This window comes from Meles meles, chromosome 1 (genome assembly GCF_922984935.1).
Source record: "Meles meles chromosome 1, mMelMel3.1 paternal haplotype, whole genome shotgun sequence".
Classification (NCBI taxonomy): Eukaryota; Metazoa; Chordata; class Mammalia; order Carnivora; family Mustelidae; genus Meles; species Meles meles.
This window is the reverse complement of record NC_060066.1, coordinates 161835185-161847722: the sequence shown is the minus strand read 5'-3', so window position 1 is coordinate 161847722 and position 12538 is coordinate 161835185. Positions and strand designations below refer to the sequence as shown.

The 12538-nt window shown below is 38.3% G+C and overlaps 1 protein-coding gene across 19 annotated transcripts in view; it reads left to right on the top strand.

Annotated features, from left to right (window-relative positions):
* The window catches only part of SGIP1 (SH3GL interacting endocytic adaptor 1), a 217763-nt gene that overhangs the window by 127344 nt on the left and 77881 nt on the right, over window positions 1-12538 (top strand). For 14 of the 19 annotated variants that reach the window (XM_046003690.1, XM_046003802.1, XM_046003689.1 and 11 more), the window contains 4 exons: window positions 4262-4273; window positions 7441-7465; window positions 8384-8435; window positions 9776-9861. In XM_046003690.1, the coding sequence (XP_045859646.1) occupies window positions 4262-4273; window positions 7441-7465; window positions 8384-8435; window positions 9776-9861 (175 nt within the window). The remainder of the gene's footprint in view (window positions 1-4261; window positions 4274-7440; window positions 7466-8383; window positions 8436-9775; window positions 9862-12538) is intronic. The other 5 variants (XM_046003796.1, XM_046003789.1, XM_046003779.1 and 2 more) reach the window with 1 other exon arrangement.

Genomic DNA, 12538 nt, shown 5'->3' with positions numbered 1-12538 from the left:
TCCATTGGACATGATAGGTATTCACTGTAGTCTGACTTGTAATGGATACAGGAATGAATTTAAATATAGATAAGCACCTACAGGGGATGGGGGTAGGGGATAAGGGCTTGCCTGATAGCTGGCCTTCCCCATCAGCATTAAAAAGCAAGTAAGAAGATGGGCTGGAATCACAATAATATGCATAATGATCACATATTCTAATTCTTTCCTAGAAAATTCTCTAACATGAATCACTGAATTTGCTATGACTAGCCTATATAAAAATATTTGTTTGGTGCTTGGTAACTTTTCACGCATTTTCCTCCTGTTCCCCATAGCACTGAATTTAGCATCTTGTAAAACTTCAAAACCTGAGGCTGACTTAGTGATTTTGATGAGCAAGACAGATTGTGTTTGGTTACTTCTTTTTATAAATATCTTAAAACACTTACCCTCATTGGCTAAGACTAAGGTATTCTAGTAGGCTGACTTAAAATTAATCCTTTTGTGCAAAAAATAACAAAGCAAAGCTGGTGTGGAATAAGGACACTGCGGAAACTATGAGGACATAGACTGAAATATTATTTTAGGGAGGCATATTTGCAAATTATATACGTTCTAGAAATACAATATGCTCTAACCCAAGATCTTCATTCTAGTGACCAAATTATAAATGATTAATATACACCCATTTTGGAAAATAACCTCAAGATACAAAGTAAGAATTATCTCTTATTTGAACATCAAAATAGAAATGGGGGAATAATAAATGTTGCCAAAACCTTTTCCGGAATGTATCCGAGGATTAAGAGAAATCTAGGAATTGAGCAATTAATATTTAAATAGAAACACAGGAGATTTGTTCAGAAAGGGAACAGACCGATTGCAGAGTCCCTGTTTGAGTAATCAGTTGAAGTAATAAGAACAGTAGATAAAATTTACTGAGAGCTTATTATATGTGACACAGATCCCTGCAATCAGAGACAGACTGGCCACCTGCAGATTCTGAACAACGGAGTAAGTGTTTTGTTTGCTTGCGCAGTTAAAAACAACTTTAGCCCCATTTAAAAACCAGAATGTTTGAAATTAAAAAAAAAAAAAAATCAGGATGTGCTTCTTCTCTCTCAACAACTTTGAAGATCTGGCAGCACTAGGCCCAAATTTTTGCCAGGAAGGCATGGGAGCACCTGAGTCGTGGTGAATTCCCCAGAGCTTTGTGAAGACATGCTCTTACCAGTGGCACCCCTCTCCTTGCCCTGGACTCATCTGAGTTTGCCCCTCAACATATAGTGTTTGGCTTACAGAATACATCAAGACCAGGGTTTGAAAAAAAAACAAAAACAAAAACAAAAAAAGAGACCAGGGTTTGCCTGGGTAGCTCAGTCAGTGAAGGCTCTGACGCTTGATTTGGGCTCAGGTCCCAAAATTTGATCTCAGGATTGTGAGATTGAGCCCACCGGCAGCTCCATGATGGACATAGAGCCTGCTTGAGAGTCTCTCTCTCCCTTCCCTCTTCCCCTCCCCAGACCTGCACCACAAGCTCTCTCACGTTTTCTCTCTCTCTCTTAAAAAAAAAAAAAAGAAAGAAAGAAAGAAAAAAAAATCTAAACCAGAATATACCAAGAATGGATACAAATGACTTTCCTTCCACCTGTGAAGCAAATTCTATATATTGGTAGAACAAAGATAAAACACTAAAGGCTTCAAAGTTCTTGGAAAATGAGAGGAGAGTGAGTAAAATAAAAAACAGGCAAAGGCCCTCCTCTCCAGATCATAGATTTTGCTGTCAAAATTGTTTTTCAGCAGAGCCTATAGGTGTTTTATGCACCTTAATGGTGATAAATAACATATACGGAGCCCTTCAGGCTGATGTGCAGAATTCTTTTTCTTTTGAGGGTTTCAAATAGCTCTTAATTATGGGCTTTGAGGCTTCCTGGGTCTGCCCTCTCCACAGCTTCTAGCTGGTCCTTCTGTATTCATGCTTGTAACTGCATGAATTTGAACAGCTTTTCCCAGATAAAGGCATTTTCCAAGTGGAGTTTACAAAATGCCTTTTTTTTTTTTTTTAACTCAAGTTAGTTAACATATAGTCTAGTATTGATTTCAGGAGTGGAATTTAGTGATTCAACACGTACATCTAACACTCAGTTTCATCCCAGTAGGTGCCCTCCTCAATGCCCATCACTCATTTACCCCCTCCTCCCATCACCTCCCTCCAGCACGCCAAATGCTATCTTATGATGTTGTCTTTCACTAGAAAAAAAATACAAACAGGAACTGTTGACACTATGGTGAGTGCTGTGAATTGTGTAAGACGGATGTTTCATTCACAGACCTGTGCCCCTGAAGCAAATAATACATTTTATGTTAATAAGTAAATAAACAAATGGAAAACCATAAGGAAGAGAAAATACATTTATGAAAATTTTTTAAAAATGAAAATATAGGTTTTTAACTCATTGGAGACTAAAATATGGCTTAATTTGTGTAAGTTAATATGACTTAATTTATTTTAAAAAGTTTCTCTATAATCTTAAGAAAGTTTCTTTGAATATAAGGTTCTACCTCCGTATGGGTGTGATGTGCATTTTATTTTGCATTACTTTTCATAATTTCATCTTAGGGAAATTTGTGTCACCTTTAATCCTCTCTTTGCTGTAGTTTATGTTACTTTTAAAAGTGAATTTTTTGTTGTGAGATTGAAGCTAAAATCATAAATTCCCACATTTTCTTCTTAGAGAAGAATTTTAGTCTGGTCATTAAAAGAATTATAAAGTCTAAATTTTCATGTAAAATACAATTCCTCTCAAAATACAGCATGATTTAGTAAAAGAACTTAAGCCCAGAAATATATATTCAAAATGTTTTTTTCTCTGATTTTATATAAATTACATCCACAGATACCGACAAATGTGTAAGAAAGGTGGAAACAATATAGAGTAGAACCTGGAAAATCAGGCAAATGAGAAACTCTAAAATATTAGAAACAAAATTGACAAGAGTAAATATGTCTAAAATAATGAGATCTGTTACAAAACATTCAAAACAGGAAGTAACCATCCATGGTTCTCTGCTTTCGGAGCCCTCCAACAATATAATGTAAGAATGAGACGAGAGATCTGAACTGTCTCTGGTTCAACCCATAACTAGCTGTGGATCTTAGAGACTCAATTCCCCCTCTTTATCAATAGACCATTGGACCTGATATGCATGGAGGCCTCCCAGGTATAAAACACCAGAGGCTTGTTTCCTGTCTGGTCCTAGAGTACAACAGTCCTTTTCATTTGAGCAACCTTCTAGATACTTACATGTTTGTGTTCCTGGCCTGGGTTTGGGGATTTGGGCAATACTGGGTCCCAGGTAGCCTTTAGTATCTTCATGGGGTCGCCCATATTTTGAAAGCAAAGCTCAAAGCAACGTCTCTTTCCCCACTCACAAAATAGCTACTATTGTTACTGCAGAAAAATTCCGAAGAGGGAGGGAGAGTAACCAGAGGTTGTTGGGGTCCGATAGCAGCCATAATCCAGGTGTGAGAAGTGAAAGAGAAAAGTCCTATGTCTGCTCCTTGTGTTATTCCAGACTTCGCCTGCTCCACCATGTTCTACTGATGCTGGGCAGCTTGCGTTATTGCCATCTGTCCTTGTAAGCGGCTCCTTGGCTTTCCCATCACAGCCCTACCCTTTGGTAGAGGCTGCCCAAATCACCAGGCCAAGAACAGATAGTTACCAAAAAAAAGTCCTCATCAACATTCGTTCCGTAGTACACCAAAGAGAAGAGCCAGGCAGAGACAAGGTCTTTCTACCCCTGCTCTCTGATTTGGGGAGGCTCCAATTAGTCCAAATCATGTGGGAAATGAATTACATCTGTGGCATTTGCCAACCCCCCCATCGTGTGTGGAAATGTACTTTTCTCTGTCATACCTAGTCTCTAAAACCTCCTCTGCAAATAATCTGGAGAGAAACTCCTTATGACAAAACGTGAAAAGTTGTCAGTGAAGTTTTCTTGGATGTTCCTTTCTCGTTCTTGCATACCCATCACTGAAATGGTACACCCCAATAGCAAAGCTATATTATACCACAGAGAGCTTCTTTTAAGGTTCTCCAAACCTCCTTATGGCTTAATAAGCCACAGGCACGATGACTGCCTGTTTTCCTTTGGCCTAGTTACTTGGAGTGTATGTTCGGTTGGCTGTTTATGAAGTCCTCTATTACCCAAAGCCTGTTGACTGATCCATCATTCTCTGACTAGGTATCTGTTCTCTCTTCCTTTTTGCTGATCACAGAGGCGCAGTCCGGTAAGAACTCTCCACATTTTTACCTTAAACGTGTATAGAGAAAATTGTTGCCAGGGCAAGGTGGCCAGGTTTGGCTTCTCATTAAATTCATGATAACTCAGTATGAATGAAGCAGATGAGTTATGTTTACTGGCTGGAAGCCTCTGGTCCTATAAGTATCAAGAGCGTATTTTAGAATTATCAGAACACTTTTCCATAATAAACTAAATTAATACAAAGACACCCCACCCCTCTTGCGAAATTTGAAAAATGAGTGTGTGTGGGGGGGTGGGTGTATGTGTGTGTATGCAAGATCTGAAGACTGGCCAGAAAGCACGTAGAAGTTTACAGCAAAATGATACTAAAGACTAAGAAAACTTATAAGGAAAGTAAGGAAACAATTTTTAAGCCACATTGTTTTAAGCCCGAATTTAAAATAAGTTCCTGGACCACAATTTATCTTGGTTAGTATACTGATATACAGATATTACATAATAATATATAATCATAATTTCCATCTTGGGAGGAAGAGAGATGTTTTCAGGTCAGTACTCCTTGCTGTCACATAAATATATTATTTCACCACCGAAGTCGAATCACTATGAGTTTGCATTGCTCCAAGTGAAATCTTGGTCATTTTTCCCAGGGTGAAGAGTTTGATGAATTTAAAGCAACAAAAAGAGAAAGGTCTTTGCTATGTTTGAAATGACCCCCTCTGTGACAGGGAAATGGAACTGAAAACAATGCCCTTGGAAATGACCTCCATGGGCATATGCCAATTTGAATAATCATGTGAGGCCACTAGTCTGCCTCAGCTGATAAAGCCGGTGGTTCTCTGTTTCCACCATGTAGCCAATGATCAAAGGCAACACGCCCAGGGACTGCTGTTTGGGTGTGAATGATTCCTCCCCAGCATATAGGCAACATTTCAGATTATGGCAAGTTCTTCTTCTTCTTTTTTTTTTTTTTAAGGAAAAAGAGGAAATTAATTCAAAATGAAGGTAATTTATTCACAACATACATGTAAGCACAATCACTGAAAAGAGGAAAATGTGGTCCTTTGGAAAAGAGAGGACTTTTTAATTCAATGGGCTTTTTCCTAACTGTGGTTTGTGTGGTAGACAGAACCTTAACCTTATTCTAGACTTGCCACGCTGCCGCTCCAGGCCGCCAGAGAGCTGCGTGCGTGACCCAGCGGACCATGGCGATGTTCTTGTCTGTTGCCGTTGACTTGCTGCCAATCATTCCCATTATCTGTTCCTTTCTAAAGTGATATTATCTTATTCTTCCTAATGTCTCAACAACAGAGTTCTCTTGCCATACCTTGCTTGCACTTAACTGGTGATTGTTTCTTTATGAGGAGTATTTAATAAGTATATTACTCGGCCTTCTTGCTTAGATCCTCTCCACAATGAACAGCTACTGAATGCATGAATACACCTGGAACCACTGAGTACAAAAGAAGCCTTGTACCTTCTTTGGTTTCATACGCTTTACATTTTTAATAAAAAGGGTAAGATAGGGAGCCGGAAGATCTTCGATACTGCTTCTGGGGTCCCCTGTCTCTTGGATTTCAGGTCTCATAATTCTAGATGAATCTGATTTCCTCATTGACGACCTTGTGGCTGGCTACTTGGGAGTAGAAGCCCCAGTATCTTTATTACACACCCATAATAAAATCTGACCATCTGAGGCTCTGAAACCAAGAAAAACATTATAATTCATTTAGATGATTTGATCTCTTATTTTTGTCTATAGAGCCTTATCTTCTAAAAGCCAACCTGTATCCAAACTCCCATACTAATGACTGTAGCCGATTTAAATGACTATATTTAATTTAAATGCTTATTAATTTAAATAAACATGTTAACTTAAACTTATGAATTTAAAATGTTTATTTGTTAAAGTAAATAAAGTAAATATTTAAAAAATCTTTTCTAATAATGGAATAATTCTCTATAATGGCACAGATACGCAGATCGTGTTATTAGGCAAGACAAGCGGAAAATAGTTTGAAAAATTGAGCCATTCACTAGAAAACATCTAGTGAATTCTTGCTCAGATTGAAACGGCCCCTCTATTGTTAAATGAGCTCAAAATGAGACAGAAAATTCTATTAAGTCCTAGGAAAGAAGATAAGAAGTTTCTTCCAGTTCTGTTACAGAGACTCTATGTCTGGTCCTGTGTTGTTAATGTTATCAAGTGAGAGAAGAGAACCTACCTGTGACCAGCCACCGAGCCCTGGGCACGCCCTCGGGAATTCTTTCCAATACTTGCCCTTTCCCACCCCCAGCACCAGCCCCCACCATTCTCCTAAGGCAAGCCCTCTCCAGCCATGTCCTACCCCATGATGCTCTTTGTCTAGGGCTCTCCTTTTCTGCCAGCATCCCATGCTTAGAAGATTTCAGAGCAGTTTTGAATCAGATTTTTTATCTAATCTTTCTGTGATGGAAATAAATTTCTGCTAGGGTATTATAAGAGCAAAGCATGACCTTCTCAAATAATTCCTGCCAGGGCTGTTTGTATTCCTACAGTATCACAATGCCTTGATCTAAAGGAATGACTTCCAGGTGGCAGAGAGGTGGGCCCTGTGGCAGGCAGGTGGAAAAACTTGGGGTGGGGAGGGCAGCTGGAGAGAATGGAATTCCCTGGCCCCTGATTACAGCAGAATATCCAGGGGCCATGCCTCCACAAGTTTTCCTTCCCTTTAACATTTTGAGTAGATCTTTACAAATTACATTAGTAAAATAATGACTATTTTACTAACAATTCATGGACTGCCCCTACCCTGATAAAAGCAGAAAATACTCCTAATACATTCTATTATTTTCAAACATCAAACATATATTAATCTTGGGTTTATTGCTCTGATGGACTTAAAGTTTGTGTTTTTTTAAATAGACTATTCAATGTTTGCTTAATTTGCCAAATCTACCCAGGTAAGGGGTTTTTCTGGTTCAGGAGACTTATGATTTACACTCCCTTTATGTCTATAATCCTTGAGTAAAATGAAAAACTGATTTATATGTGTGTGTCTACAGTTTCCAACTTGAATGCAATTCTGAGAAAGATTTCATTATTCCCCATCTGCATTTCTGAGTTCAGTTGAATTGCAATGACAGAAATATACATATTGTACATAACATATATGTGGTCTTAAGCCTTATAGTGTCTATTTCTAATTCTAGGGTGCAATTAAAAGGAACTTATCCAGTAAGTATATCCTAGCTACCAGAAATAGAGTAAAATCTAAAAGGAGAAATAGTTCCTTGGATCTTGGAGCATATGTATATATATTTGCATTATACACTCTTGGGCTTGATTTTTAAGGCTCATGAATGCTTTACTTTTACAGCAAAGAAATCTTGTAATGATAAAGGAGCCTCGTGGGTTCTGAGAGATTAATATTTAAATTCTGAAAATGAATATGTTTCTGGAAAAACATTGCTATCTTCTTCCTATATTTGTCAATTCTTGCTGTATCATTTGCCTTTAGAAATGAATTTAATCAAGTGTGTATTTGTTGAGGGGGTGGGGAGAGAAGGGCAGAAGGGTCTGAAGATAGAGGCAACTAATCCATTCCTAATGTTATCGGATATAAAAACTATAGTCAACCAAAGTGATATGATACAGGTTATAATTTATGTAGGGCATGATTTTCCTCTGCTGCATATAGCACATTCTAGCAAATTCTAAATTCATATAACATTTTCTTGGCATTTCAAGAAAAGAACAGGCAAAGAATGCTGGATTCCTGTACTATGTACATATGGCCTGGCTTAGTATTCTCTTATGGTAATTGGAAAGCGGAACTGCTCGAGGCGGCAGACATTCGAAGAATGGTAGGCTACTCGGGTAAACTCTGCAATATCCAGCTCTTCTGTTTGACAGCTTATCATGGTAATTCCTTGGTTAATTAGGATTTCCAAATGCCAGATAAAATGGTACTACATATGTTTGATATGTGGCTGTTACATTGCCTGGGTAGAGGGTTTGTTTTGCAAAATTTTCATATTGAGTTGGTTATTGATGGAACTTAAATCTCTAAATGTTTTCAAACATAGCTCATAAGACATAGAAGAAAGAAATAGTAATAGTATGCCTAAAAGCTTTCTTTGTCCTGTACATCAGGTGAAGAAGTGGCGAGACCCAGGCGTTCCACACCAACGCCAGAGCTTATAAGGTGAGCATGGAAGGCATTACTTGTGTTTCCTGGAAGGCATCATGCATGCATTCCTTGTTAATAATTCAGCAAATCTCCTTTAGGCTGAATATTCAACTTCTGTTAATAAAGGCTCTGCTCATATGTAAGTCCATAGCATGGTTCAGGTATGTTACCATTTCTCACAAGTGCAGCCAGAGGGAGATCCATAGGGGGAAGTACTGTGTAATCACCTAGAGTGACTATCAGACATGTGCAGGTCCCTCATTGATGGGAAGGTTGGAGTCTGTATGAAGAGGTCTTTTGGTGTTTGCGGTACATGACTGTATTGCCCTATGAAGAATAATCTGTTCAGTTGGTTTCAATTTCATGATACGTTGCACCTGTCATACACCAAAAGAATCTTCTTTTTTGTTTTTTTGTCTTTGGCAAAGCATTGTATTTTGCACTGTGTGTTCTTTGGGTTAATATTGTACAAATGGGTATTGTTTTCCAGAAAGACTACTATTTCTATTTGAAAGTTGGATCCTTTTCATTTTGTCTCCCTCTCCAGCACCACTCCTTCTTCAGCCTCTTAACTCCTACTACACACACACACACACACACACACACACACACAACTCATCTGGATCAATGAGGGGGATCAGGTCTGGGAAGAAGTGAAGATTAAGCAGCCTTTTGTTGATAATCAGTTTAAGTAATGATTAGGAGGAATGGTAAGATTTTAACTTATTCCCTCCTTTCCCCTTGATTTCTCAATGTTCTTCTTTTTCTGGAATAGCCTGTGTTTAAGGTATTAGGGGATTACAGCTAGTCTATTGTGTATGTTGGTTGGGGAGACAGGATGGAAATTAGAAACAAGTAGACCTAGTTTCTGATTCAAACACAAACTTCTTGGGTGGCTTGTCATTTAACCTCCCTATACCTGACTTTCACTAATCACCAAGGGCATTAACTTCAATACAGAGATGTGATAAGGACAAATATAAGTGGTTTTTGAGATCTGAAGAGACCAAGGTGCTTTGCAACAAACTGTTGTCTCTAGTATTATCTCTTCTAGGTATAGAGAATCGTGATGATTTGAAAGAGTTTTTCTTTTTCAACTCATTTCTACTAGACCATCTCTTTAGTCTCCCATTGAGAACCAGGGATCTTATCTCCTAGTGATTCTCTTGGTCCATAATACATTTGCCATTCTTATGTATACTTTCTAGCCCCATGGGGGCCTGCATACATGCCTGCATATGTACACAAGTACATATCTGTACTATCTGCCTTACCATGAAAAATATTTGAAGCTTGTATATCTTTTTAGCATTAATATTCCCTTTCTCTGTTTTGTTTTAATCTACGTGATTTAGCAAAAAGTCTACAGATGACACAGTGGCCCTTGCTCCCCTCTTTGGTCCACCATTAGAATCAGCTTTTGATGAACAGAAGACGGAAGGTAAAAAAAAAAAAAAATGTGTATCTCTATAGATTTTTTTTATTAAAGTATAATTTGCCTAGAATAAAGGTATATGTTTTGAGCCATGTACCATCAGATCCTCATAGGAAAGGAAAGTTCTGATCTAGGGCGTGTTGTTGGAACAAGAGTATCATTTGCAAACTTCCAGTATTTTAGGATGTGAAATTTTACTTCCGGAAATATCAGGTAGCTCACAAGTTCACTTCTCAAAAGTGGTCAGTATAAATTACTGCAAATGGATAGAGATTACTGGGAATAAGTCAGGGAGTAAGTGCTCTGTGAGCCAGACGGTCATCATGGTAGATCCAGACCTTCACACTCCCTGGCAGAGTCGCTGTCACCGTGACCCGTGACCTGACCTCCCTGACCACATTTACTCTGTTCTCCACCTTGTCAGTGGAGGTGTCAGTTGGGTTGCTCACAGCAGACTTGTCTGCAGGCTCAAGACCCAAGAATGACCTTGAATCGTTGAGCAACTTACCAGTAATGTTGTGGGGAAAAAAAAATCAATTCGGCCATTATTACTGGGTTTACCTACTAAATATTTACTCCTAGAATTAAATATTTAACTTTTTAAAATTAACCATGTTTTTGGGATGGCTATAAATAATGTATATCTTGCTGACATAAATGAAGCTTTTTATAAAGGGATCTAATTTATTCCTGAAGTGTATTTATGTCCAGTACATGTATCTCTAGTGGCTGTGTGTGGTAATATCATTTGATCTGAAAACACTATGGCTATGTATTATAAATGTTATTTTTTATACCATTGGACAAAGAAATCAAATTTAACTGTTAAAGGCAACAGGATTTGAAAGCATAATGAGTAGACTAAGCTACAGCAGCAAAAAGACTCCAAAGTACGGGGACTTAAACAATATAGAATTTTATTTGTGTTTCATGTCAACAATCTCAGTTAAACAATATAGGACTGGTAGGATGGGTCTGCTATTCTTAACATGTGGCCTTTGTCTCTGGGTCCAAAGGAGCTGATCCAGCTCTCATCATCTCCCAGTCAGAATAAAGTTGGGAGCCGGTGGGGGGAAAGGGAAGACCAGTATACTCACTGCCAACTCCTGTGAGAGCAAGCTCTGGAAGAGACATACATCACTTTGACCAGAGCCAGTCAGAGAGAATTCAGTGCCATATGGCCAGACAGAACTTTTTAACAGAGAAAAATGGAGAATGGATACTGGAAGAGAGCTAGCAGTCAACCACATCAAAACGTTTTTCAATAACTTAGTTAGGAAAACGTATCAGGAACATCCCTAAATTACTCCTACAGGGATTTGAATGTCTACAACTTAGAATCCCTAAGTCGAAGTGGCCTTGCAATGAGGCTATCGGTTGTCTTATTAACTCAACTATGATCAGTTTTGTTTTTTAATGACTAACTTGTGTCGTGACTAAAGATGGGATTTGATTTGTTGCCTCTGAATCTACCTATTAAAGGAATCCATGACTATATGGAAACTGGATTTACAAAATGGAAAACAGTTCTTAAAAAAATCAAGGTGGTATCCCACATCAACTCCATGATCAAATCACATCTTCGGATAATATTTGCTTTCATGTTAAAACAAAACAGAACTAAGACCATCTTTGGGTTTGTGATGGAGAGGAGATACACACCTGAATTTATCTCTGGGCCTGGCTTGCTTTGTCTTGAGGTGGTCTCATCTCCCAAAGTTCTATAAAGTTCCAACATTTGCACCAAGCACACTAGCTCTTTCAATATCCACACTCACCTTTCAGATCCACTCGCTCTCACTTCTTTTTATTGATTCTCACATCACTAATTTAAAAGTCCTGGGGGTGGGGATTAAAAAAATAAAAATAAAAGGCCTGGGGAGGAAATACGTATTTTGGAGTCAAGTGTGCATGCCCAGGATCAGATCCTGGCTCCTCTACCTCACAAGGTAGATCTTGGGCACATTATTTAATCACTTTAATCTTTGCTTCCTCTGCTGAAAATGGTACAAATATCAACCACCACCGGGGGGTGGTGTGCGGATTAGAATATCTAATAATAGCTACTGGCCTTGGGATAAGTGTATTACATGGAGTTTGTATACATTGTATTTATATGTATTATCTCCTGTGATCCTTTTTAGTAACTTTCCAATTGCTCTTATTATCCCTACCCTAAAGGAAGGGAAGCTTAGAGGTGCAACAACTGGCCCAAGGCCCTACAGTCTAGCTGTAGAGACTGGATTCAAATCCACATCCCGCTAACTTCCCAGCCTGTGATTTAGCACATAATGAATTACAAGCAGTGCCTACATAGATCCTGGCACAGGATACGTGCAGAGAAGACCTGGTTGTTTACATGGTTACCATAGCAATTTAAAAAATCAAAACAAGGAGACAGAAGAAATAGAAACAAATTAAGTTCAATGTCATTAGGCCCCATAGGCCTTAATGTCTCTGATTTTACTTTGGGTGTCAAAGCCCTTGTTTATTTTTCTGGTTCTCTTAAGATATTTACCGAACATTTTAGAATAAGTTCATTTCTCTTTATGATTATGGAAAAGGCTTTCTTAGAGACCCTATATGATCCTTTAAAGATACAAACCACTCTACAGAACCCAGGAATTTTCATTTTTGAAGTATATTCACACCAAACTTTAAATAAACCAAGTTGAAATGACCG